At 40.8% G+C, this 27,667-nt stretch overlaps 1 protein-coding gene across 1 annotated transcript in view; it reads right to left on the bottom strand.

Moving 5' to 3' along the window:
- Positions 1–26,394, bottom strand: part of MTR4 (RNA helicase, ATP-dependent, SK12/DOB1 protein) — a 58,200-nt gene extending 31,806 nt beyond the window's left edge. Inside the window, exons 1-5 of the mRNA XM_087682890.1 lie at positions 26,098–26,394; positions 4,905–5,105; positions 3,849–4,067; positions 3,406–3,744; positions 2,567–2,671 (exon numbers count right to left, since the gene is read on the bottom strand). Of these exons, the coding sequence (XP_087539016.1) occupies positions 2,567–2,671; positions 3,406–3,744; positions 3,849–4,067; positions 4,905–5,105; positions 26,098–26,337 (1,104 nt within the window). The 5' untranslated portion in view covers positions 26,338–26,394. The remainder of the gene's footprint in view (positions 1–2,566; positions 2,672–3,405; positions 3,745–3,848; positions 4,068–4,904; positions 5,106–26,097) is intronic.
- Between the last annotated feature and the right edge of the window lie 1,273 nt (positions 26,395–27,667).

Raw genomic sequence — 27,667 nt, 5'->3', positions numbered from 1 at the left:
TGGTCCTACCTGGGCTCGAGACGTGGAGATGGGCACCGTTCCTTTCATGGTTTCATCATCCTAGGAGTGCTTGCCCTTCTTCCACCATGGCAATTTTCCCTCCCGAGGCAGATCATGCAGCATCTCTCTCGATGCTATCATGGCGATGACTTCTACCTTGCTCTTCTAGCGGGATGCTTCTTCCACTTCATCCACTTCATCTTCTTTCATTCCTTATGATTCTCGGCACCATATGAAGACCGACATCAAGCTTCTCTTCCTTCTTTGACATCTACATCCACGTTGAGAGAAGATTCCTACCCTTCTTGGTATTCTACAGGCTTCAGTACTTTGTCTTCGACATCGGCTTCTCCCCCTGTTATACCTTACCCTTTGCATTGCATGATTTCATCATCTTTGTACTAGGGCACTAGGGCAAGTGAACAATTTTCCCATGAGGGACATTGTCTAAGTGGCACCTACTGCATGAGCATTCTTCAACATGTAGCATACTTTGCATCTCATTGTGTTGAGCACCAATTTAGCGGATCTTAAGTTGTTTCCACCAGTGGCTGTTGTTACCACACCACCATCCTCCATCACATGGATACCTCATCACCTATTTTCCCCAAAAATTGGGGTTTCCACTAAACTCTCTCGAACCGCTCTCCGTTTTAGGGTTTCCATTGAACTCGCTCGAACCGCTCCCCTTTTAAGGGTTTTACTCTAAAAGAGCATTTTTAGTGTGTTTTGGGGCTGTTTAAGAGGCTAATCATCAAGTAATGCATGTTTTAGCTCAACACCCCCTCTCAGGCCCAAAACTGAGCCGAAAGGTTAGGCCAACCACTGTAATGTTTATTGATCCCAAGGCGTTCCACCCCAAAGCAGCTAGGGCATCAGACAAAGGGTGCACGTTGGTTGTCCAATGACCTACCAAGACGATAGAGACGATGGTTATCTTACCAAGGGAATCCAAGTAGTCACCCGAGAGAGGATAGGGCATCGAACAAAGGGTGCACGTTGGCTGCCCAGTGACCTACCAAGCCCTACAAAGGGGGATGGAACAATCTGGAACTTTTTTTTTTGGTGAATAAGTGAGGTAAATTTTATGGGATGCAGCTAATTGAGTAATAATGACACTGCAATCTGATCATCTAGTCGGGGAATCTACTGCAAATAAATCTATATTGTATTATGAACAAGCATGTTCTTCATAGTTTAATCAACCACAAGAAGAAAAACAACACCAATCTTCTCAAATCTTCACGCACCATTATATAGCGATTATCCCATGTATTTATCATAGTAGAACTTCAACATATTCTTCATCGAATCCATCAAAAGAATAACAATGACATACCAATCAATAAATCAAAAGACCAAGCTCCACTCCAACTATCCTCTAGAGAAGATAAATCCATTGTGGAAAGCTTAATATAAATACAACTTATGTTGCTGATAGTGCACAAAGAAGGAGTGATCTGGAGGAATAAATTCTTAGAACTTCTCAAAACAAGTCCATAACAAATCCATTCTTGACTGAAGCCTTTCTACCCTCTCATTTGGATTTAAAAGAGCAAGGACTGGTTACTCACCCCACCCTCTGTCTCACACTCACTTGATAAATACGGAGCATCAGACACTGTTTCAGCTTGTTGTTTACAGCAAACTGTGCGCAGTTTCCAGCCTTCGATCAGTGGTACACTGCTGCGTTTTGGTGACCAGCCTGCTGCCATTCACTATTCAGCACTCCTACACTCCGACTGGTGGTCACAAACTTGGGATCCGTCTCTGGTGGACATCACACTCCGACATTGCTCTGCCCTTGAGCACACTATACACTCTTACATTCATTTATAGCATTCATTCACTTTAGAGTTGTGTTCTCTCTCTCCCTTCTTCTGTTTGTGTTTGAGTTTTGAGTTTTGAGTTTTGAGTTTTGCGTTTAGGGTTTGAGTTTTGCCCTCTGTGTCTGTGTCTGTGTCTGTCTCTTTGTGTTTCTGTCGTGGTTGTACAATCTATGTGTCCTCAGTGCAAACCCTAGCAGTTTTCTTCACAACACCATTAGAAAGTTGCGAAAAACCAAGATCACAAGGCCTTACAGACACTAAGGACTTTTAGTTGCCTTTACATCCACTATGTAAGGATGCTATTCCACTTGCTACACCTTGAATAGTTCTATACTCCATACAGAATCTGGATCTTCTAAATAGAAAGAGCTTAATCTTATAACTCAGGTCATTGAGATCTTGCACAACCCTCAGATCCATCACTTTTGTTGCTTTACCCTTCTCATAAGGACTTTGATGTGAAGGTTCTCAGTATGAGATCATTTTATTTGGACTCCATGTTCTGTTTTGAATATATTTGAACAGGCAAGACACATATCTAGATGGCATATCTAGATGAATGAATATGCTACAGGGCTTAGTCCCCTAGTGGACACGAGGGGTTATTTTTTCAAAATCCACATTGGTTGAGATACTAAAGGCATATCATTCACTTTCTTTTCCAATCACCTACCTCCAAAACAATTAGCTATAATGCCCAGAACAACATATACAAGGTAACGGAAAGGATGAGTTACCTGTGGTAGCTTCTTGTCATCATCTGTTAAGGAGTCCATTGCATTCCAAAAAACACCGTCAATGAGACTCTTCTCATCTTCATCATTCAGGTCTAGCTTCGCCATCTATACATGAATGTAAAGGATGAAAAGTTTAAAAAGTGGTACTGTAATTTGTAAAAACCATACAAATGTATGGTTTTGTCGCCGTTTTATTCCACCAAGCAATTGCAGAGATCATGCAGGTGAAACAATTCTCATTACAATCTGCACCCTTTGAGAAGCATCAAATGCCTTTAAAGAAAGCAGCAAGTCACTTCACTTGAAAAGAGAAACAGGAAAAAAAAAGGTGTTTCTTGCGTAACTCAGAAAAAGGAAAAGAACTGGAGAGTTATTTTTCCATTGCTAACATATTTATTTCTTTACCAGAAGACATCCTGTCATGGTGTACACACAATTAGCCAAATCCAGACTGAAACTGAGATTTTGAACCCATGCTTAAGGCACAATGCAAACTATTCAACATCTGCTATATGTGACGGGGTGAGAATCCACTATTTTTTTGGATCTCAGAGGACTCTTAAAAGTTCCTGACAGTTGTCCAAGCCTCTAGAGTAAATTTTTTTCCCCTAAAGAAGTTATGCAAACACAGCACATTGAGCAGTCATTACAGATCATTTTCCCAAACAAATGTCTCTATTTCAGCAGCAGTTATGTCATCAAGATTTTTTTCGTTTTTTAATGCAGCTCCTTCACTTATCCCACATAAGAAAAGAAACAAGACCAACTGCAAATGTCTACAGATTAGTAAAATCGTGAAGATCCACATAAGAACATCACTAAAAGCTCCAAAAGATTACCTGCATCGCTAAGCTTTCACATTCCCTTTTACTAAAGCTAAAAATTATGACTGGATCAAATTGTCGCAGCATGATCATCTTCACCAACTTGAATATATCACCAGGTTCATCACTGTCACTTCCTTTGCTGCCCCTCTTCCGCTTTCCATTGATACCTTTGCTTTTATTGTCATTTCCTGGAGACACAGAATTGACAGCTTTTTGAAAATTGTCCTCTCGAAAAGAACCTTTCTCATCCACTACTAAATACAGGCCATCGCCTCCTGACGGAAATATGTAATGCTGCAATGGCGTTGGCCTAAAGTCTGTGTATACAATGTGGCAAGGCTGTTCATGGACCTGTCAGCACACAAAGATGTAATTACAAAAGCTTGACAATTCAAAAGCATAGTTGTGTTATACTTGAGCATAAAAGCCAGATAGTTTTTGTCATAATAAGTTACTTTGGCAACCCAATCAGCAAATTCCTTTGCATTGGGTACTGTGGCAGATAGAAACACAAATCTAGCATTCTTAGGAGCCATGACAATACTCTCTTCCCATACAACCCCTCTTTCTTGATCCCTCATGTAGTGCACTTCATCAAAGATTATCCAAGCTACTTCGCGCATGACTTCTGATCCTCTATACTGCATGCTTCGAAGGATCTCTGTTGTCATCACCTGCCAAGAAAAAGTAAAAATCTCTCTTTTTTTTTCGTAAAAATAAATCTCTCTCTCTCTCTCTCTCTCTCTCTCTCTCTCTCTCTCTCTCTCTCTCTCTCTCTCGCCTCTTAGGATTCATTGCATTTCTGATAGTCATCTCCTGTCTGGTAAGCCTTAGTCAGAGTCTGTGATGCGGGGATTGGAGCTCTGACATGCATCCAGTTTCATTTTAATGCATTCCCTGTCTTCCTCTGATCATGGCTGCATTTCTGATGCAGTGCATTGCATTTTACCCTTTAGGGCAGCATGACAGAGTGGCCACTGACAGTTTGAACAAGTATTGGGCTCCTCCCCATTGGATGAATAATCCACTGGCTACTTCTTGTGACACAGAAATGCTCCCTTCCTGCAAACCCAACAATTATGCTGATTGTGGTGTGGCCATTGGTGCTTTTGCTTCTTATTCTACTTCTGCTTTTGCTGCCTCTGCTTATACTCATCCTCCCACTTGTTAGTGATGACACTTGCACTCACACCACCCTTGCAGCTTGCTCACCTACAGCTTTTCTTGGACTTGCTTTGGCAACTTCCCTTTAGAATCAAGTCCCACTTCTTGAAAAAAGGGATCTTTGCTACAATCTACTAAGTTTGACAATACTAAATTCTAGTGGAAGCTCTTACTATAGACCAACTTTGAAATATGTTAATGAAAGCCTCTTCCTCATCTCTTTCTACTCTCATATGCAAGTATGTATGGATGTTTATGAGATTACCAACATATGCATACTGCACACAGAAAAAACTAAACGATATCATAACAAATAATTGAAACACTAATAAGGCCACGTAAGTTACCAAACAGGAGGCATTCTCAGAAATCGTTACATCCCCTGTCATGAGGCCAACATCAGAAAATTCCTCAGATAGCTCTCGAAACTTTTGGTTGCTCAAAGCTTTGATTGGTGATGTATAAATCACGCGTTGATTTTCTCGCAGAGACACAGCAATTGCATACTCTGCAACAACTGTCTTTCCAGCAGATGTGTGAGCTGAAACCTGTAGTATTTTACACCAGGAAATCAGATAACCATTCACATCATTAAATACCTAAGACCAGCAGGATTATTTTGTGAAAGAAAAGTCAAAGACGGATGCTTTGGAGAATATATTGATAGATTGGAAGAGACTCCACTACAACTGATAAGTCTTCACATTCTAGTTGTCCAATAAACAAATTTTGAATCGGTTCTCAGAAAATCAAAATGTCTCAGATTTTTCATAGCTAACTACTCTGTTAACCATGCCTAGTATAGATATGAGACACAGATTTCGAAACTACGTGCAAGATTGAATACCAACTAAATGGCTCTTCAGTCACATCATGCGTATTACTCAGTTAGCCCCACCTAGCGTAGATATGAGACATGTCTGCACTACATCAAAGATCCTCTTCATTGTAAACCTATATTGTACAAGAATAAACCTTTGAGATGATACTCAAACGTGCAATATAATTAAAAAGACAAAGCTTACATCTCTTCTTGACTTTTAACTACTTGTCATAACTTATGTAAAGATGCTCCTCCACTAGAGGGGGGGCCATAAGGTGTGGCTTAAACAGCACTGTCAATCTGCTGCTGCTGCTGAAATAAGCAATGAAGCCTGATGCCATTAAGCATGCCTAGTATCTTGAGCCAAAAAATGCATTACATGCTGATTAACCTCTTAAACAGTCCCAAAACGTGCTTCATTAATGAAAAACCCTAAAACCAAGAGCGATTCGAGAGAGACTCTTTGTAAACCTAATTTGGGAGGGTCCATCCACATCTATAAATAGATAGGCTGCCCACCATTCAGCCCTATCCTTGTTTTGCAGGTTTCAGCCATCAACCCTCTTCCACTAGCTGTCCAGGCCCTAGCGACTACTGCTATGTGGTCTACAACTGTTGCCCAGCCTCCCACTACTATCAATGATCAACTTCCATCACCTACATCAGGTCATTTTCGTGTTTTCAGCACTCTTCTTCATCAGCCTCTACTCCAACTAATGGCTACTGCACTTGAGATCCGTCTCCAACAGATGAGACATATCGACAACTCCCTCAGTCCGCTCCCACAAGGGCCACCAGCTGTTGAACAGCTCTGCCCTTAAGCATCTTATACATTCTTTCATTCATTTACAACATTCATCCATTCACTTCAGAGTTCTCTCTCTCCTCAATTTGTGTTTGCGTGTTCTGCATTTTGTGTTTTGAGTTTTGTGTTTTGCATTTAGGGTTTGAGTTTTGCATGTCACTATCTACGTATTTGTGTTTCTGTCGTGGTCATACACTCTATGCTTCTTAAGTGCAAACCCTAGCAATTTCTTCACATGGTATCAGAGTTGATGCTCTTGTAAAGAGTAACCTACAGCTATTGTGGAGGCTTGGTTTTGTATAAGGCACACAAACGACTCGTAACCAAATCACAACGTCTCAAACACCTTCTTCTCGTGACCCCATGTTGTCTTGTCAAGTTTCTCCTTCACTGAAGGCCCTAAGGAGCCCTTATAGACTTGTGGAGGAAAACGACACTCCACATTCACCTTCACCTTCTTTGTTTTCTCATGACAGAGGAGGATTTTGAAGAATACTTGCACATCACATATAGACAACGTTACACCCCTCCTACCAACTTTGTTAAACTATCCGAACCAGTTGGTGAGGCCGGCCACCTCTCCGATCATGGAGGATATACGACATTTGGGACTACTAGTGACCCATCTTCTTCGTCTCAGCCAAGCCCAATGTCCTATTCGTACAACCCCTTTGAGTCATATGAATCAAAAGTTCAAAACCCTCCTGTTTCTCCTTTTGGTGTGCAAGATTTGGCTGATTTTTTGTATGTAAACTTCATAGAGGGGGCTCTCGAAGCAAACATCCTCATCAAGTATATCTACATCTTCTGTTTTCATTTAAGCACGGAAACCAGTTCTCTCTAATCCCTCCCATCCCATCCACTCCTTATCCACACCTTCATTTTCTCACTGCTTCCAAAACCTTGCATTACACTCCACTTCCGCATTCAACACACTAGGAGTTGGATTCTCCATCTCTGCTCCTAGAACTTTCTCTTTCTCCACGCCATATTCCACCTACCCTCACTTCACTACCACTTTCCACTCTGGAATATTGTTAGGGGGAATGCTACCCTTTAACATTGTGCCTTCCATGTATCCACAAGTGAGTACTTCCTTTCATCCTGGGACGACAGTGATGGGTATCCGCTTAACTTCCCTCGGATACTCACCTCATCATCTATCGGCCTTTCAAACGCAGGGATTTCCATCATCTGCTTATGGTGAATCATCACACAATCCTTAGGTCATCCTACACAAGGATTTTCATGTTCTACTCCATGTGTCCCTATCTCTCCTCCATAGGCTCCTCAATTATCATACCCATACCTAGTTAGTCCATGCCCGCATTCAAATTGACTACGCACACATCCCACATACATGGTGGGCACTCTAGGATTACTTTCCAAGTGTACTTCACTCCCCCACCCTATCCCCATTACCTACCTTATCCATCTCCTAGTACTACCACTCTTGTTGCAATGGCCAAGAATGTCTTCATGGATACATGTAGACTTGTAACACAAGGATCAGCAAGGGTTCATCATGCCTTAACAAATATGCAGACAAGATTACAAGGGTGTGTGCAGTCTTTGATGGAAAAAGATATATTGTTGATGACTGAGAAGGATAGGGAAAATTAGAGCCTACGACAAGCAATGTCCGTCACATTGAAGATGCTATGGATGCTACATAGGTATATATTATTGAATTATAGTCTAAAATTATGGAGTTGGAGAAGGAGAATAGAAACTTAAAGAGGAAAAATCCCCTACGAGTTCATTAACTATTGAAAAATAACTCAAGTTACTTGTTAAAAAGAACTTGTGCGTATGCCAAGTGACACAAGTGCTTGAATCTCAAGGACTTTGGGACCTCATTGTTGGTCTCGAGCCTATATCAAACCCTCAATTAGCTCACCCTAAGCACATATGTCAATGAAAAGCCCACAATGCCACAACCAATGTTGAGTTAATATAGGGACTGCTTCCTGAGCTTCAATCTCAATTACAACATTCTCCTCTCGCATCTAAGCGTTAGAGTCATCTCATTGACCAATATGCGGCACAAGATTGCACTCGGCATATCAATCTTGATTCTGAGCTTCAAGAGTTTTCGATTAAAAAAGGGGATGATCTAAAAGTTAAGTTGGCCGAATATCAACGGTTACTCGTTTAGTTTGCCACTACTAGCTCACCAAAATCAAACAACGATCACGTTACATTCTTTTTGAATAAGTTGCCTAAAAAATACTTCCATTTCATTCAACACATTATCTCGTTGCCACAATTAACAACCTTCTATGAGTTTGAGTGTCAGTTATTGCTTTACATGAGGCTACATGATCAAGTCTACAAGAATCCTCCACATACTCATATTCAAAGAGAGGCTTGGTTGCTCTTCTTCGCAAGGGAAAATTGGAGGTGGCAAAAATCCACAAGATGCAAAGGCAACTCAAAACAAAAGTGACATCCCTTTTCTCCAACCAAAACAAAGAAACAAAATCCATCTGCCAACAACTCCCTAAGAAAAATAGGTTTTGCATACACTGCCAGAGATCGAACTATGTGGACGAACAATGTTATACCAAGGCCCAAGGTCCTCCTCTTAAGAAACCCTAACAAACCATTGCAATTATCTCCACTCCTACTGGACAGTCCAATGAGGCTACGCCTCGCGTTGCTGCCCCATCTACTCCCTCTACTCCCGTGGCTATTGGACACGTGGCACGTGGATAGCCTTAGGAACCTATATCTTTCAATACTCTTGAAGGATTAACTAATTGGTCTGTTAGCACCCCACCCATTACTCTTTGCATCCATTCTTAAGTTAACCTTTGCACTTTCATCTAGGACCACTTCTCTGCCTCATCTAGTATTTCATTAGCAAAGATCTACTGATGGACGTACGTGATGGTGGCCCTATCTTTAGTTTTTCCTTCTTAGTCTTCCGTTACATTTACTCAAACATACATGCTACATTTACTCAAGCATACACCTTCATTGCATTGTTCTTTCATTTAGCTCTACTTTCTATTTTGTTTTACGTTAAAGCATCTCATTACTAATTTCTGTTTTGCAAATTCCGATCTCTTTTGCAGGGTTTTATCTCAATGTAAAGCTAACATGCATGTTTGCGTTGGTCCTTCCTGGACTGGAAACTTTGGATGCGCACCATTCCTTTCATAGTTCCATCTTCCTAGAAGATTTGCTCATCTACCAGCACGGAGGCTTTCCCTCCCAAGGCGGATTGTGCAACATCTTTCTTAATGCTATCATGGTAGTGTCTTCTACCTTACTCTTCCAATCGGGGTGCTTCATCCTCATCTTCATCTTCATCTTCATCATCATAGTTCTCAACAATACACAAGGACTACCAATATAACAACATAGATAGACATGACTCAAGAAGAAAAAGATCGGATAACAACTCTTTTTCGAAAGCAAATTCAAGAGATCTTTATTTTGGCACATCATAGTGTACTCAAATTCCACCCATCTCACCCATTTCATGTACTCACATTCCACCCTCTCATTTTGAAACCAAGCTTCCTTCTTGGGTAAAGTAGTAAAACTTGATCAAGCACTTAATTACAATAATTAATAATTGAGCATAAACTGAAATGCACATATTACCTTAACAATCTTGGACAATAAACATCTTGTTGGTCCCAAAACTCGCACCTCTTTCCATATTTCTTTAACTTCAATTGCCAATGGATCAATTACAAGCTGAGATTATCTAGTCTCCTTGGCTAATCCAAACGCCCTTTGTTGTACAAACAATCAGTAAGCAATTTGGGCAAACTACCCTATGATCTTTACCTAGGACTTGCACAAATGGAACCACCAATTGGCCAAATGTTACACCAATTCACAATGGATGGCCTAGCATCTGAAATCAATGTCAATACAACAAATTGGAGGTGCTGAATTCAATGTAGGATGCCTTATCCTATTAGCACGAGTCCTGAGCTGGCTAGTAAACCCTACTTACTACAAAAATTCCGGATTTACAGCAGAAATCCTCCTATTGTCCACCAAATCTAGCTGAGATCTGTTGAGAACGACTGAGAAATGCTGAGATCTTTTAAGAATTGATGATAGAAGATGAAAGAAAGCCAAGATGAGAGAGAAATCTGATTTTCTTCACAAGAAATCCCTAAAATCTGCTTGTTGTCTGCTCCAACTTGCATTTAATGGAGTCACCTACTGCCAGGCACCTCCAAGATTCTATCACTTGATCAACAATGCTGTTGTCAACCCCTAGAAGGTGTCTCCCTGCTGTTCCCTACCTGTTGAGATCCCCAAATGGTTGTCTTTTGTAACAAATTGCTATTCTTTGATCAGAAAATGAACTAGCAACCATAGTCGCCAAAAACGTTTCGTCATGTTTCATGTTTCGAGGTTTTGTTTCATTGGCCACCTCAAGGTTTCGAGGTTTCAAAAAATATTAAGTGTATATATATATATATATATATATATATATATATATATATATATATATATATATATATATATATATATATATATATATAGAATCTATAATCTAAGTCCTACATCCTCGACTTTAGAGTTAAATGCTCAAAGGCTAAAATATGAATATTCATTTGAACTTTCATCAAGATTCTAGATTATACTCATTTAAATATTAACATTCATGACCTCACTATCAACTTGTTTCACCTTCCACTAAAGCACTCCTCCTCCCTCAAGATCCTAGCCTTGCAATTTCTCCAATAAACATAGATTGACATTCACATAGACCAACTTCTCTAGTTGGCCTATACTCAAGCTATTAAAGAGATTTTGACATTTGTGAGATTTTCGAAATAAATATCTATACAACTGAAGCTCAAATTCACAATGTATTTAAATTTACCAATACACATATAAGAGATTTTTAAAAATTGCTTGTTTTTTTTTTCTTGGTATGAACATATGCACATACGCTCCAAATACACTCTACTTCACTGCTAGTGCACTCTTGAGAGAGTACAAGAAGAGCTAACATCTACACCTCAAACGTAAAACGACCATTTATTTCCCACCAAGACACTAAAGACATCTTCTCTCTTACCTAAAGGCGATCTCTCCTACAAAATGATCACGATCATACACGAAAAGAATCAACTCATCCTTAATCCTAGTCATAGTCCAATAGTAATAAAAACATTGGTTTATACATAATACATTACATACCGACGGTCACCATTAGGCATTTACCAATTATTAAAGTTACAAACATAGCAATAAATTATAAGTCGTAAGCTAGAGAGAGAGCTTACCAATCTCTTTTCTCCGACTCAAAGACTCAATCAAGATACTAAGTCCATCCTAACATAAGCTTTCTATCACTCCAATGGTTCCTATCCTTATACAAAGAATGAAAGAATAAACCAATCTCATCTCTCATTCTATGCATAAGTGAGATCACCAACTCTATAAGTTGCATGAAAACTCTCATTATTAGTTTTCATTAGCAATTTTACAAAATGAATGTATAAATTAATGTTTAGTATTTACTTTTCCATAAACAAAGCACGGCAAGATGGCATGTCATTATAAAGCTCGTGCATATAATGATAAAGTAAACTCGTGGTACATCCCTCATAGTCAAAGACTCATAAGATAAAATAGAGGGATGCAATGGCTTCTTTGATAGTCTCTGTCTCATCCAGAAACCCATTACTCAAGATGTAAGTTGTTATTTCTCATGCTTTGACTATTCAACTCCCACTCCATACATTCCACTCCTCATTGCATACGAGTCAATGAAGAGAATCTTTTGCTTGCACCATCCTAAACACATAAATCAAAAAATAATACTCAAAACACTTGAAAAGCTAGAACATTTGTTTTATGTCAAATTCCAATGTGCATATTGATTACAGATGCATCATGTAACATAATTATAATTTATAATTTATAATGAAAATCATAAATGATTACTTACCGATGAAGCACAAGAAATAAGTAGCCGAAACATGTATTTGTTGGCTTCAAAAGATCGTAATAGCAAACAACAAGAGAAAAACTAGTACCATGTGTACATGTTACCTCATGATCTATCACGGTAGAATCTATTGGTGAAGGCACACCAACCGCACTATCCAATGGCCATGATGCTTGTGTACATTAGAAGCACTTGGAGAGTCCTCTTTCACTGGATAGACAAGCGACAGCTCGTGCAGTATGATGGGGCTACCATCTGTATCCTTTTTCATGTACAAGCAATGATCTGCATGGCTGCGTGTAAACTCATCAGATAGCATAAAAGTGTCAAACTTTTTGTACCACTGCAGTGGTGCTTGCTTCATCCCATACAGCCTGCGTTTTAGCTTACACACCATCTGCTCTTTTCCAGGAACTACAAAGCCCTCGGGTTGTTTCATGTAGATTTCCTCATCAATGTCACCATGCAAGAAAGTTGTTTTTACATCCATTTGATACAGCTCTAAGTCCAATACAGCAGTAAGAGCAAAAAGCACACGTAAAGTGGTCATCTTCACAACAGGTGAGAAGACCTCTTGGAAGTCAATCCATTCCTTTTGTGCATACCCTTTGGCAACCAGCCTTGCCTTGTACTTGGGTTTCCCATCAACTGTCTTTACTTTGTACACCCATTTGTTTGGAAGTTGCTTCCTTCCCTTGGGCAATAACACAAGATCCCAAGTATCATTTGCATATAGAGATTTAATCTCTTCCTGTATACCTAGCTCCCACTTACTGCTGAACTCACATGGCTTGGCCTCTTTATATGTAAGAGGCTCACCCTCATCTGTAAGTATCATGTAATGCAAGGAGAGGTCAAACCTAGATGGTTGCCTTCTTACGCATGTAGACCTACGTACCCAATGATCAACATTTTCAAGAATTGGGTCTACATCTAGAGGTATATTATTTTCAGCATTCATTGGCTGCTGTAAGCCATTTTCAGCATGCTGTTCATGCTGTACAGCACCTTCATTTTCATTTCCAGCACCTGCATTTTCATAATCAGCAAGCCTATCTTGCTGTCCATGACCTCCTTGTGCTTCTATTTGCTGTCCATCATCATCTGGCTCAAAAATAACCGGCTAATCATCAAGTTCAGCCTGTGGTACAGCACCATGAGGCTCATTTTCTGAAGGAATAGGTGGCTACAAACTCTAAAACTTCACCTTTTTCAGATCTTCATTAGAGGCTGAAGTGCCTTTCAGCAATTTTGCCTCATTAAACGCAACATTACGGCTGCGAATAATTTTCTTGGACTGAGGTAACCACACTCTATAGCCCAATTCACCCTCATCACCATAGCCCATTTTGGGTCAAGTTTATTTCTCAGCTCATCCCTAACATGCACAAAAGCATCACAACCAAATACGCGTAAATGGTCATATGAGGCTAATTTGCCAAACCAAACCTCCTTAGGGACGCTATTATTTAAGGACCTATTTGGAGAGCGGTTACAAATGTGAACCGCGGTTTTGAGTGCCTCTCCCCAAAATGCATGAGGGAGATTAGCAATGAGCAGCATGCACCGCACTCTGTCACATATAGTCCTGTTATATCTTTTAGCCACCCCATTTAAAGAAGGGATGTAAGGGGCTGTAAGGTCCCTCTTAATACCATGCGAGTCACAAAAGGACTTGAATTCAGTCGATGTGAACTCACCCTCATTATCAGTTCTCAAGCATTTCAGCTTTCTACCTGTCTGAGTGGTCACAAATGCATGAAATGTTTTAAAAACAACAAACACTTCACTTTTCTTTTTCAGCAAGTACACCCAAATCTTCTTGGAACAGTCATCTATAAACGAGATAAAATATACAGCATCACCCAATGATTTCACGGGCATACTACATACATCAAAATGCACTAAGTCCAAGACATTGGAGTTACGAGAGATATCAGAGTAAAAGAAATTTTTTATTTGCTTTCCAAACTGACACTCATTACCAAAATCAAGTTTAGAGCCTTTTCCATCAACCCTCTTCAAAGAGGTAAGGACATCAAGTCCTTTTTAGCTCATATGGCCTAATCTCTTATACCATAACTCCAAGTGGCTGCAAATGTCAGCAACTGCAAGAAACTTGCCATTCAAGGCTTTACAGTGCAAACAATACAAAGTGCCCTTCTTGGTTCCTTTTGCAATCAACATGAAACCCTTTTTCACTTTTTACAAACCACCACCAAACAGTGTGGTGTAGCCATGCAAGTCAAGCTGACCAATAGATAGTAAACTCTTTTTAATGTGAGGCACATATCTAACATCTTTCAACACAAGCTCTTAACCATTGTCTAAAGACAAGTGTATTGTGACAATCCCATCAATGCTACAAGCATGGTTATTTCCAAGATACACCTTTCCATAACTGCCTGCATTGAACATAGCAAAACACCCCAAGCAAGGAATTACATGGAAAGAGGCACAAGAGTCTACAATCCAAGTCTGAGTGACACCATCATCAACTAACAAGAGTGCATCAATCACATCAGCCTTAGTAATCTGCATATCCTGCATGTGACATACAAGGGCATCATAATCAGCTGCACATAATACATAAGCCTTTGTATCTGAAAGCTCCTCTATGACCACACTAGAGGCCACATTGGCCTTTTCTTTGCCTTTGGTTGTCTCCGATGCATCTGTCTTTTCTTCCTTCTTTTTTTTATCTCCTACATTCTTCTTTCTCTCTTGTTCCTTCTTCTAATACCTGCAATCAAGTTTCTTGTGGCCCTTCCGACCACAGTGATAGCAAGCAATGTCACTCTTTTCCTTTCCTTTGCTCTTGCTCCTGTTTCTGTGTCTTGCATTTGCATTTTTCTTTTCAGCCCTGCCTCTTACATTGTAAGCTGAGTTATTGCCTTCTCCACTAGACATACGTCTAATTTCTTCATTTAAAATAGAACCCCTCACCCCATCATATGAGAGATTGGGGTTACTGCTAAATGAAACCACCAAGGTATCCCAAGAGTCAAGCAGTGTCATGATCAAAAAGATCGCCCTTAACTTATCATCAAAGTCCAAATTTGCATCTTTGAGCTGATTTAAAACCCCTGTAAATGCACTCAAGTGCTCAACCTGCAGGCTTTGACTCATCCACTCGCATATTCACCAACTTGAGCATTAAATGCACCTGATTAACAGGTGTGGTGATCTCATAAGTAGTTTTCAACTTCTCCCATATTGCATAACCTGTTTCTAAACCCTTAATGTCTGTCAGAATGTCATCAGTGACACCCATCTTTATGTAAGCCACAGCCTTTTTATTCACTCTGGCCTAATCTGCATCAGACATTAGGGCGAGTTCATCTTCCTACAAAGCATCCTCACAATCCTTTAGGAACAAAATGCCCTGCATATGGTCTTTCCAAAGGTCAAAGCCATGACCATCAAACCGTTTGTTTTCCATCAAACTCTTGATGTCTGAACTAGAAGAGGTTGCAGCCATTTTATCACGAACACAAGAGTAAATGCACTAAACTGTAGAAGCCCAAGCTGAACCAGCAAAATACACTGCTGTTCTTCTCAACCAAAAGTAAGTCTTTGTTGTTTGTACATGAACCAGCCACCACACGGGCAAAAATGCAGAAATTTACCAGATTTTGCACAAATCCCCAAAATTTCAAGTCCAAGATTGCATAAATGTCAGCCAATCTGACCTAGCTAAGCAAAAAGGATTTGAAAGAACCCCCCCCCACATGCACCTGCGTCATGTTGCTGCTGGACCCCGTTGCCCAGTCACACACCTAGTCTCCATGTGCCGCCTAGCCTCCACGTTGGTCCCCACGTGTGCTTGTTTGCCTAGTCGCAATCTGTCTACTAGTTCCCGTCAGAAGCTGAACTCGTCTCGCTTGGTTGCCGCCAGCAGTTTTCTACTCGACTACTGGTCTTCTTCACTTGTTGACTGCATATCACCTGTTAGTTGTGTCTGTCAACTAGGAAGACGTTGGGAAGTGTGCACAAAACCTTAAGCTCTGATACCAATTGTTGAGCGGTTGTTGAGCGAAGAGCACAACTGGGAGAGATGGAAATCGAGCAGGAGTGAGCGTGAGTGTGACGGCTAAAGAGAGAGCTGAGCAGAGTGAAAGTACGATTCGATTAGAGTGTACCAACAATGTGTTGGTACACAAATAATAAAATGCATTTATACTTAGGGCACGTAAAGGGTGCATTCACATGTACAATGTGCGTGTACTATACATGGGGGTTTTAAACCGGGCCTTTATTCCAATACAATCGCCAGCCAAGGAGCAACAATATCCAGAAAAACCAGGTCAGCTAACATCATAGAAGAGATTTGCCATAACACCAATCCACGCACACGGGCCACATGCCCATGAATGCCCGATGCTGAATCAAAAATAAAGGCATTGCAAGTATGCCATATATGCCACAGGACTGTCCATCTAAGGAAATGCAATAGACAGGAACAATCTGAACGCAAAGAGGGCATAGAGGACATATTTCCCATAATCCACAAACAAACTGGTATGTGGTGCTGAGTCACCGAGAACCACACGTGGGAAATGAAATTCCAAATCTCTCGCGCAACAGGGCAAGAGACAAAGAGGTGAAGCAATGTCTCATCACATGTAGTAGAGAAAACACAACGACCTGCAGAGATCTTTGGGGCACGGAGCACTTCTCCCATTGGAAAACCCCCAATGAGCAACCTCCACATGAACACTTTACCTTGATACGGAACCTTAGACTTCCAGAGCTTCCACCATCTGATGATACATCTAATTACCTGACCTTTTCTCAAAGTCATCGAGAAGCACAAACATCCAGTCACGCCATGGATCCAATGGCTGTAATGCAGCCAAAGGAGAGAACCTCTGAAGACTATCCTGTATGGACGAACAAATGTCCCTGTATCCATGACGCACCCTAAAGTACTGACAAATACGCCTAAAAGAATAAAGTCGGGGCTTCCCACGAATAACACCATCATGGACTGTCTTCAACCCTAACCTAGCCATCCAATTAAACTTGTCTCGCTGCAAATCTTTTTGTGGCCAATCCAACAACCTTGAGGAAGCCAATATTTCTCTCGCAACGAATTTTCCTCCTTATGAATATCCAAGGGACACCAAACTACAAAACGAAGCATCTCCTACCAGGAAGCAATCAAATGAGAAAGGAGAAAAGACTGGGAGACCTTGATAGGCCTCATAGAATTAAGCACATGCCACCAGGAAGCATGAATAACCGTGCTACCATGAGAGATGCCAATCTTTTCTATGAAGAATTTGGCAATATCTGACCAAGGATGACACTGAATACATAAACTCTGCAAAAGGGATAGCCTCAAAGCCGCCATATGCAAATTAACATCCAACAAAGCTGCACCCCCTATCCTTTTCACAGTGGTCACATGCTGCCAGGAGATCCATACCTGCCCCAAACGATTGCCTTTCTTTTTCCACAGCATAAATCTAATAGGTTGGACCAAATCCAAAAGGGACTTCTTAGTCCAAGGAAGCAATGGCAGAAAGAACGAAATCATATTGATCATAATGCATTGAGCCACTATAGTCTAACATGTAGAGACCAACTCTAAGATTTCCAGTACATGAACTTGTCATGAATTCAGGAGGCCATCCAATCCGGGGAGTAACCTCCATACCAATAGGATATCCTAAGTGTCTGGTTATATTGCCCCTTGGGATCACAATTCCATTCCATCCCAAGGCCTGCAGATCATTCTCCGTACAAGAGAGAAGGGTGGATTTTTGAGTATTAATGCAAAGACCCAATGCCAAAGCAAAAAGATTCTAGGCCACCATTGCCTGATTGACATTAATACGATCCACCTTAAGGAACATAAAAGAATCATCTGCCAAAGATTGGCCCACCAGTAGTGCTCTCTCTCTCTCTCTCTCTCTCTCTCTCTCTCTCTCTCTCTCTCTCTCTCTCTCTCTCTCTCTCTCTCTCTCTCTCTCTCTCTCTCTCTCACACACACACACAAGTTATAAACTGACTGAATGGTTGAGACCCAATTCCCAAAAACATTCTCTTTCTTTGCATGGGCAATCTTGCCAAGTGGCAGCCTTCTAAACCCATTTTTCAGCATTATCCAAATGATACGCTCTCGAGAACTTATTCAAAAAGATTGCTCACTCATGTGTTACCATGTTGAGCTAAAGATGCATTATATGCTGATCAGCCACATTAAACAGCCCCAAAACAAGCGTAAATTAACCCTAACCCTAACTACGTTTCTTTATCAATGTATGTATCTATCATATGATTGTGTTTGTATTCTGCAGTAGTTGAGCATTTCTATGCAAACCAAATCACAACCTACAATTGGGCAAGGGCCACAAGTCAGCATGCTATCCTTGCAGTGCAACATGTAATACTAGGCTCTATTATTTGCTTTCTACATCACCCTACATATGTGACACCTCCAAGCACTCATCACACTGCTACATCTACCAAGAATTCATTAATAAGACTCATTTTACCACGTCTAACTACACCAATTGGTCTAACTTGATGCTTGTGGGGCCTTGTTCAGGTACTTGAACACCGGCCAAACCTCAAATATCTTCTTATGAGGCTGTTCGCTCTTGGGAAAGTCAAGATGCTTTAGCCATAGTTGAGTTGATGCAAGGTCAACTCCTTGAATTTCATTCACAATTACAACACTTAGACCAAGCACCCGATTGGTGGGAATACTTGACTAACCATTATGTGGCTCGAGATAAGACTTGTCATATCAACCTTCACCATTAGCTCCAAGAGTTCAAAATATCTAACCGGGACAACCTTAAGGTCAAGCTAGCTGACTATTGGTTATTATTCGCCGATTTTGCCACTACCGAACTTTCCAAGTCCATTGATGCCACTACCGAACTTTCAAGTCCAATGATGACCAAGTCACCTAGTTCCTAAGCAAGTTGTCCCCCCATAAATTTCGATTTCATGATGACCAAGTCATCTTGTTCCTAAGAAAGTTGCCCCCCAAATAATGACCAAGTCACCTTATTCCTAAGCAAGTTGCCCCATGTATTCTGATTTCATAAAACAACTTATCTCACAACCTAAATTGCCCACTTTCTATGGGTTTGAGTGCCAATTGTTGTGCTATGCATGGTTGTTTGATCAAGTTCATAAGAAACTAACTCTTGCATTTTCAAAGGGGGCCCTAGTTTCCACTTCTCAAAAGGGGAAGCAAGGGAAAGGCAAGAACAAAACAGGGATAAAGGTCAAAACCAAAAGACTAGTGAGTCACAAGGGAACACCCTGTCTCAACTAAACCCGAGAAGTGTACCAAAGAAAAATAGGTATTGCTAACATCGTCAAAAGGCTGGCCATTTCAACAAAGGTACAAAACCCAAAACACTCCCCATGCAATGTTAGCATTGTACATTCCAATGACAAAGCTCACTAACACAAAGGCATTTCATTTCTTAAGTCTAGAGCATTTAATACTTGCCAACCTGTTTTAATAGCATGTAAATGCTGCTGGCTGACCTATTTATCTTGATGTATTAATTTGGCCTATTTAAGGCTACTCCTCTCCTCCACATTTCAATCACTAGATACAAGCACATTGTTCTATCAGCTCCCTCCCTTTGCTTTTGTTGCTCCCCACTTTTCCGACATGGTATCAAAGCCCAAGTCTTTTAGTTCGAGTGCTGGCTGCTGTGTTTGAACTGTTGTTTCAGGTCTGATCACCTATGTAGACTGCTCCAGAACCTGCATTTGGCAGCCATGCTGATCAGTGTAGGCTTGCACAACAGTTTTCTCAGCTGGGTGGCAGTTTTCAGCACCAGGGCAGTGTGTTTTGATAGTGCTTTTTTACTCTTTTTTTCCGCAGGCTTCAACTTCTTCAGCTTGCATTTTCAACCTGATCTCAACACACTCAAGGGTGTCAGCGATCATGCTTCAGTCACTATACTTTCTTCACATTTGTTCCTCTCTCGTCCTAATTGTTCTTTTCTGCTTGAACTAATGAACTCTTGGTGTTGGATTCTTCATCCAAAGTGCCTATTTTTCTCATTCCTTTGATGGTGTTGCCAACACCTTATGAGCTTAAACATCGACGACCCCAGTCAGTTTTGATCATATGACCTCTTGAGAATGAGGCTGCTCTTTTGCATTTACGAGCTTAAACATCGATAAACCCCATCAGTTTTGATCATACGAGCTCTTGAGCATGAGGCTGCTTTTTTGCATTTACAAGGGAGGTTACCCTCTCACTCTAGTGGCCACACTTGGCTGCTTTGAAAGGACACCTTCAAAGAAGAAGAAGATGGTGATGATGATGATGATGATGATGATGATGATGATAAGTGCTACCATTGTGGTAAGAAGGGGCATCTTTGAAGGAAATGCAAGAAACTAGCATTGTGGAAGGAGGAGAAGAAGAAGGATAAGGACTCCTCCAAAAAGTCATCATCCTTAGATTTTGACTCCAACTTTGGCCAAGTGTCAAAGGCCATGCAGGCCTCTATAGCTCTCTATCCCTAGTAGTGTTGCCATCTCTCATGACACTCCAATGCTAGAGAGGGAGTGTGAGAGCATGGTGATGCTGGGGCATCCAAGCCTCATCCATATGCAAGTGTGGTGGACCCTGAGTGTGGCTTTTCACATGCATTGACTTAGTCTAACTTTCATCTTGGAGTTGGTTTGCCTTTCAAGTTCATAATGGGACATTTGGACAAGAACACTCTTTGCTCCTAGTCTATTCCAACATAAGGGGACAATTAGGCAATCTCGTCGAAGAATCCATGGTCGCTTTTCAAGAGCTAGTTCATGCCACGCCTCAAGATTAAGCTATTTCTACTCTTTGTGGTCAAGGCTTGGTACAATCAACATCAACATCAATGTATTTCCAAGGCACCTTCGTGGTGGCTTGAATCTTGATCATGCTTATGCAAGCTTTAAAATGCATATAAACTAATTAGCTCTTTAATACAAGCCCAAAACATGCTTATTGCCAAACTTTCCTTAAATTACCAAACTTTCCGAAAGTGCGCAAGTCCCATAAGCCAAACCTTAATTTGGGAGGATCCACTCATCTAGAAATAGGAGCCAGCCTCTCCTTGTATTTTTTATGTCCTCCATCAGCTGCTGCCAACTTCTCCAATGTTGTCTCACCCCTCCATGGCAGATACCTCAGTTCGTGGCAGTTACCAGCCTTCTTCAGCACCTAGTGATCAGTCTACATCCCATATTTGCTGCAAGCAGCAACTTTCCAACCCGTTCGCATTATTCTCAGCCATCGCCTACTATCAAAGAGGCTCTAGACAGCTCCATTTGCTGCAGCCAAGCACTCTTAGCCTATGTTTTGCAGATTACAGCAGTCATCTACTCCTCTAGGGGCAGCCAAGCACTCCTATCATTTTGCAGCCAGCTGCTATATCCTTCATCCTCCATATCTTCTCCAGCCTAATGCCCACTGTTTCATGCATATTCAGCCTGATCCAAACTCTACACATCTGCATTTTCAGCTGCTGATCACATCTAGAGACTGCCTACTGCATTTTAGGATCTGTATAGAGTAGGACACATTTCTAGCTCATACTCTCTACCCCATATATCTTTTCCAGCCTGCTGCCCACTGTTTCATGCATATTCAGCCTGATCCAAGCTCTACACATCTGCATTTTCAGCTGCCGATCACATCTAGAGGCTGCCAGTTTAGGATCTGTATAGAGTAGGACACATCTCTAGGTCATACTCTCTACCCCATTAGCAATTTAAAAATTAATATAGCCCCAAGACATGCTTATTGCCAAACTTTCATTAGATTGCAAACTTAACTAGAAAGTGTTTGTGCCCCATAAGCAAAATGCTAATTTGGGAGGATCCACTCATCTATCAATAGGAGGCTGTCTGAAGTGGATGCACCAATTGAAGCATAAACAAGTACTGAAATAAACTGCTGAACACAAGACACAAGAAAGAAAGAGAACACATAAGAATATTGCAAAAGAAGAGAACTCAAAGATGTGCTCGGAAAATGGAATCCATATACCAAACACAAGACATTTGCGTAAAACTGTGAGTCATTAGCTATGTGGGAACTAGCACCGGCTCCTCTCTCGACCAAGGTATACTTTATAGACAGCTTTAATAGATGAAGTTTGAGTCTAAGGACACCATTCAACCAATTTTGCTCCATGTTATACAAGTATAAGACCAACTTTGACACATGCAGTCTACCCTTCTAGAGGCACATCTCGTGGAAAACGGTACTCTACAAGCTCCCCCCAGAGTTTGATGGAGTGGCGAATGCTTTGAGGACACAGACATCATCTACACGTGTGAGATTCACACATATGTCCTCGATGCTGCTTGAGCATGATGCATTTTTGCGTCTACACACGAGAGGCTATTGTCTCCTTATGGAGGTTTTGGTGAGGTTTTTGCCGCTTCAGAGAGGGGCAACAAGAAGAAGTCGAAGGCCCAATGTTAGCACTGTGGTAAGAAGGGATACTTGCAGAAGGACTACAAGGAGTTAGCAACCTCATGGAAAAAGGAGAAGAAGAAGAAGTGGAATTCCACCTCCTCTAATTAGTCATTCTGTTCCTCAGGCTTTGACTTTGATCCTTCGGCTAAGGAGAAGTCCAAGGCATGAAAGAGATTCGCTTCTTTAGATCAACGAAAGGGCTTGGTAGCTCCTTCCTTAGCTACTTTCTAGTATAGGTGATGTGGTCATTCCTCATGACTCTTTAGTACCAAAGAGGAAGTATAAGAGGGTGGTGAGATGGGATAGGAGATGCTATCACCTAGCCTGCAAAGGCATAAAATGAAATAAATGCAGTGGTTGGACATCAAAAAGCAAGTTAATTAGCAATAAAATAATGCAAAAAATCAAAATGCAGCCTGTTGGACCAAAACACAACCTAGAGAAGGTTGGAAACAGGGCGATGGACAGCAAACAGCAACCACTAGATTGTAGGCAGTGTGCAACAGAAAGGAAAAGGCACCGATCAGCAAGGGCAGTCCTGTAATGAGTAGAAAAACAACAACAAGAGCAGAGATCCTCAAAACCGATACCATTTCAGAAGTGGATGCAACAATGGTAGTATAAACAAGTATTGAAATAAATTGTTGAATACAACAAGATAGAAGAGAAAGAAGGAGAGAACACAGAAGAACACTACGAAAGAAGAGAACTCAAAAATGTGCTTAGAAAATGGAATCCATATACCAAACACAAGACAATCGCATAAAACTCTAAGTCATTGGCTGTGTGGGAACTAGCAATGACTCCTCTCTCCACCAAGGTATACATTGGATCTACAAGTGATAAATAAGAGACTGTGTAGAAGGAGCCTAACCAAATAGACCAAAAGAATGCCATAAATGGTTGCAGGTCGGCTAGCATTTAATGCTGGTTGACCAGCAATAAATACCCAAATATGCATCATACAAGCCACAATAAAATGCCTAAAATAGCTAGCAATACTAGGTATGGCCCAAAGTCACTCATGAGCTGACAATATTACTAACAGAGGCATCTTGTCAAATTGACATGAAATTTTTGAGATGCTTTGCTCCTGCTAGTAACATTTGATTAATTTAACAATCAAATAAGCAATGTTGTGAGGCATATGTGATGCACATGGCAATTATTTCATGGTAACAGGCCAAGGACCCCCAGGAAGCAATGGGTGTCAAAGGCAAAAGTTGTGGCAAATTATGCCAACCAGGTTTTGGATGTGAGTTGGTATCAATTTTGACCATGGGACAATTAATTGGCCAATAAGGGTCAATGATGACACTAGGGACTAGACATTAATCAATTAATGCCGATCTAAGGGTCACTTAAAGCAACGGACCACTCAAGGTTACAAATGGCCTAGCCATTCTCGGCAAATCTCAACCTTGTAGCAAATCTTAGCCAAATTTGGTGGAAATCAAAGCAATTTTTACTATAAACCCTAATTTCTATTGGAAATTAAGATTTAGCAACCACCTTGAAACTCATGCCATCAATAAAAGCATTGTAAGCTGAAATCAATAGAGCTGAAATTCAAGGAATTATCAAAAATTCAAATGCCAGCCCAACCCAATTGATTTAGAGTAGCATTTGGCTAGTTTGTGGTTCCATTTGTACAAGTCATGGGTGAAGATCAAGGGGCAATTAGCCCAAGTTTCTTGCTAATTGATTGTACAGCAAGGGGCTTTTGGATTAGCGGAGGAGATTGTGCAATCTCAACTTGTACTCCATCCATTAGCAATTGGTGTCTCTAACTCACTCATCTCCTAATAAACCTGAGACATGGAGGTTTAAGGCCCATTGTATCATAGCAACATACAATTTGATTAGCCATTCATTCATTCATCACTCTAAGTTCCCCACTTCTTGAGTTCTACTGCTTTCATTGCCTTGAATGACACACACTCTTGAAGTTGTCATCAGTGTCTCCAACTCACTCATCCCCTAGTACACCTAAGACGTGGAGTTTAAGGCCCATTTTATCATAGCAACATACAATTTGATTAGTCATTGATTCATTCATCACTCTAAGTTCTCCATCTCTGGAGCCCTACTACTTTCGTTGTGTTTGTTGTGTGATTTGAGTTCTCTATCTCTGTTCAATCATTTCTTTACACAATGCGGTATTGGTCATCGTACCTACTATTGGGGCATGGTCCTACATAGTGACCTCAATCTCCCATGTGTAGCCGTTCTTTTCCACTATGTAATGGTTCTTTCTAAATGCTCAACAAACTTTTCCAAGGGCTAAATAGGTGACTCTAGGGCAGCTCATAGACTATGAGTCATGCTGCTTATTTGACATCCCATTAGATGCAAGAAGCAAGCCCACTATGCCACAATTGAGGAGTTTGTTTGAAACCTTGGGGATGAAAGTTTGTCTTCACATCATCGCTGGAGACGTGTAGAGTAAAACACCAAATTGTTCATTGAAGCTCAAATTCGTGCCCATATTAAGAACCAAATACAAGGAGTAATTTGTCCAAGAATTAATGACCGCTTTTGTAAAAGTAAATACTGCAGTTAAGAGGTCTCAAATGAAACAAGAGAAGGCTTAGACAAACAAAGAAGAATGTATATTTTTCTTCTCACTAAGGCAACTCTTTGGTGAGTTGTTGTTTCACTACTAGACTAGTTAGCATTGCCATCCTTGTATGTCTCTTTGAGTCAATGCCACATACATACCAAGCCTAATATTTGGGATGGATGGGGCTAAGGGAGTTAGAGTGAGAGAGGAAGGATGAGAAGATGATGTAAAATTCAAGTGGTGAAGGAATCTTATTGATAAAATGTCCATTCAATGTTGGTTTATGACATGTATATAGCAAGCCTTTTAAGAGTCTACCATTAGAACAGAAAAGATGACTCGCCTCTCATAAGCATGGTGAACCTCTCATAAGATAAATTAGAGAACTAAGATTTTCCCTATACAGCAATATATCCAAGATAGATGATGATCAACATGCATACCAATGGTCATTGCATGGGTGTCACTTCAAGGACATAGCAAGGATTGCACTACCATGGATCTGATTCCATTTTATTTTCGCAAATTTTTTGAGAGAAAGAAAACACTATCCAGAACAATTTGAGCATAGCAAGGTCATTCTTATAAATTAATAAGACATATAGGGCTAAGAACTGTAAATATTAGTGTTTTAAATAGTTAGATAAACAGACCACTGACCTCAGAAGTTAGAAATTGAAATTACAGATATGTTTCCATTCTTGTAAATTAATGAAACATATAGGGCAAAAACTGCAAAGATATAGAATTTTAAATAACTAAATGAATATAGCACCATCGTTATAGGTACATACCACCGTTCTTACAAGTTAGACATTGAATTCATAGATTTTTCTCCCATAAGGAAGGGCACGAAAATGGAGGCAAGCCCACTGAGGATTTGAATGCAGCGCACAGCGACTGGAAATGAGCTCGAAAAAACGGAGAAGATGTGTGAAGATAGATGAAGACTGACCAGCACGGACTCGCCAGCCTCGATGCAACGAATGGCTTCCTGTTGGAAAGGGTCGAGGGTGAAAGGATAGTCTTTGGCGGGCTTGCCCGGAGCCGGGCGCTTCTCTGCTGGCGCCTCATAGCCAAGAGGATAGGAGACCTCGTGCAGGCAGGTGAACTGCGGCCGCTCGTTACCGTTCTGGTGCTGCGCAGAAGAAGAAGAAGGCGACGCCCCCGTCGTCGTCGTCGTCGTCACCGCCATGGCGAGTCAGAGGTGATGATGGTCCGACAGTCCTGCCGCTATAAAAGAGGTCGAACTATGCTCTTTCTGCGCTTTTTATACTTCGAGATTAACAATTTATGAAATTTCTCTCCGACTGAATATTATTAACTAATAATAACAATCGGTATCTACATCTTTTTCGTTTATCTGTACCTACACTATTTTTCTCGAGGCTAAGGGCCGTTTCACATTCATCCGGACAGATGTGTGCAACAGGTTACAAGGCCATCAGCTGAGATGGCAGTTATCCATTGGGGGAGGCCAAATCGTGTTTGATGTACCTTTCTTGGCTTTTGATTGATGCATTCTGAAGTGTCCATCTAGACATTTGCAGAACCTCCCTAAACCACTGAAGCAACGAGGGGAGAGTTGTTAGAAACAACCCTATGTGGCAAGATTTTAGGAGACCCAAGTGTGTAGAATCAAGCGAGCCCTCGTAAAACAGACAATTCACTAAAATCAAGCCCTCATAAAATAGAATTGTATATGAAGATGCCAAAGCATATAAAATAAAGTTAAAAATAGGGGGGCTACACCATGCATTTAGTGGAAAAGACGATTGCACCATATATCTAGTAGAAATACAAAGTGGTAATCACTAAGTGCAAATTGCATGGGCCAAATGGAGGTGGGTTGACTAAAAATGGAAGAGGATAAATTGCATGAGCCAATTAGAATGGAGGTGGGTTGATTAAAAATGGAAGATGAGAATAAAGTGTGCACAGTTGCCGCCCCTATATCTCTAGGTGCCATTATGATGGTCCATGTGCTTATACCATCATACCTTTGTAGAATACGACCAAACCTCCTCATAGTGGTGTTGTAGCTCCTTTTGCAAGGTCATCTGAAGGTCAATGTTCATTGTTCACAAGGCTCTTTCATGTATGTGTTGCATTCTAGTTTTCTTGCTAATGTTGATATTTTATTTTGTGATGAATAGCTTGGAGTATAGATTGTGTGTGCACGGGAGAGGTTGTTGGAAAGTTGTCTAAAGAAGGCTTCTTTTCAAGTATGTTCATTTGAATTCGCCAAAGGGAATGCTTTTAGTGACAAGTTAGAGAGATGTGTATGTCTCAAGTAGATAGAGCAATGGTGTGTATCCAATCAATCGTATCAATGTGGGGCAAGCTAAGATTAAGATTAAGAAAATAGTGAATGAATGGCACGCATGATGAAGAAGGCCAGCTAACTCTTGATCCTCTGTAGGTTAGAGGTTAACATCACTATGACATGCCACAAAATTTACATATAGTCAAAATGTGGCCGATCAAAAGAATATGTTTTGTTAAACAGAAGCTTGCATATAATC

The sequence above is a fragment of the Lygodium microphyllum genome, chromosome 8 (genome assembly GCF_053477565.2).
Source record: "Lygodium microphyllum isolate KBCC chromosome 8, Lygodium_microphyllum_v1.1.10, whole genome shotgun sequence".
NCBI lineage: Eukaryota > Viridiplantae > Streptophyta > Polypodiopsida > Schizaeales > Lygodiaceae > Lygodium > Lygodium microphyllum.
This window is presented reverse-complemented; position numbering and strand designations above follow the sequence as displayed.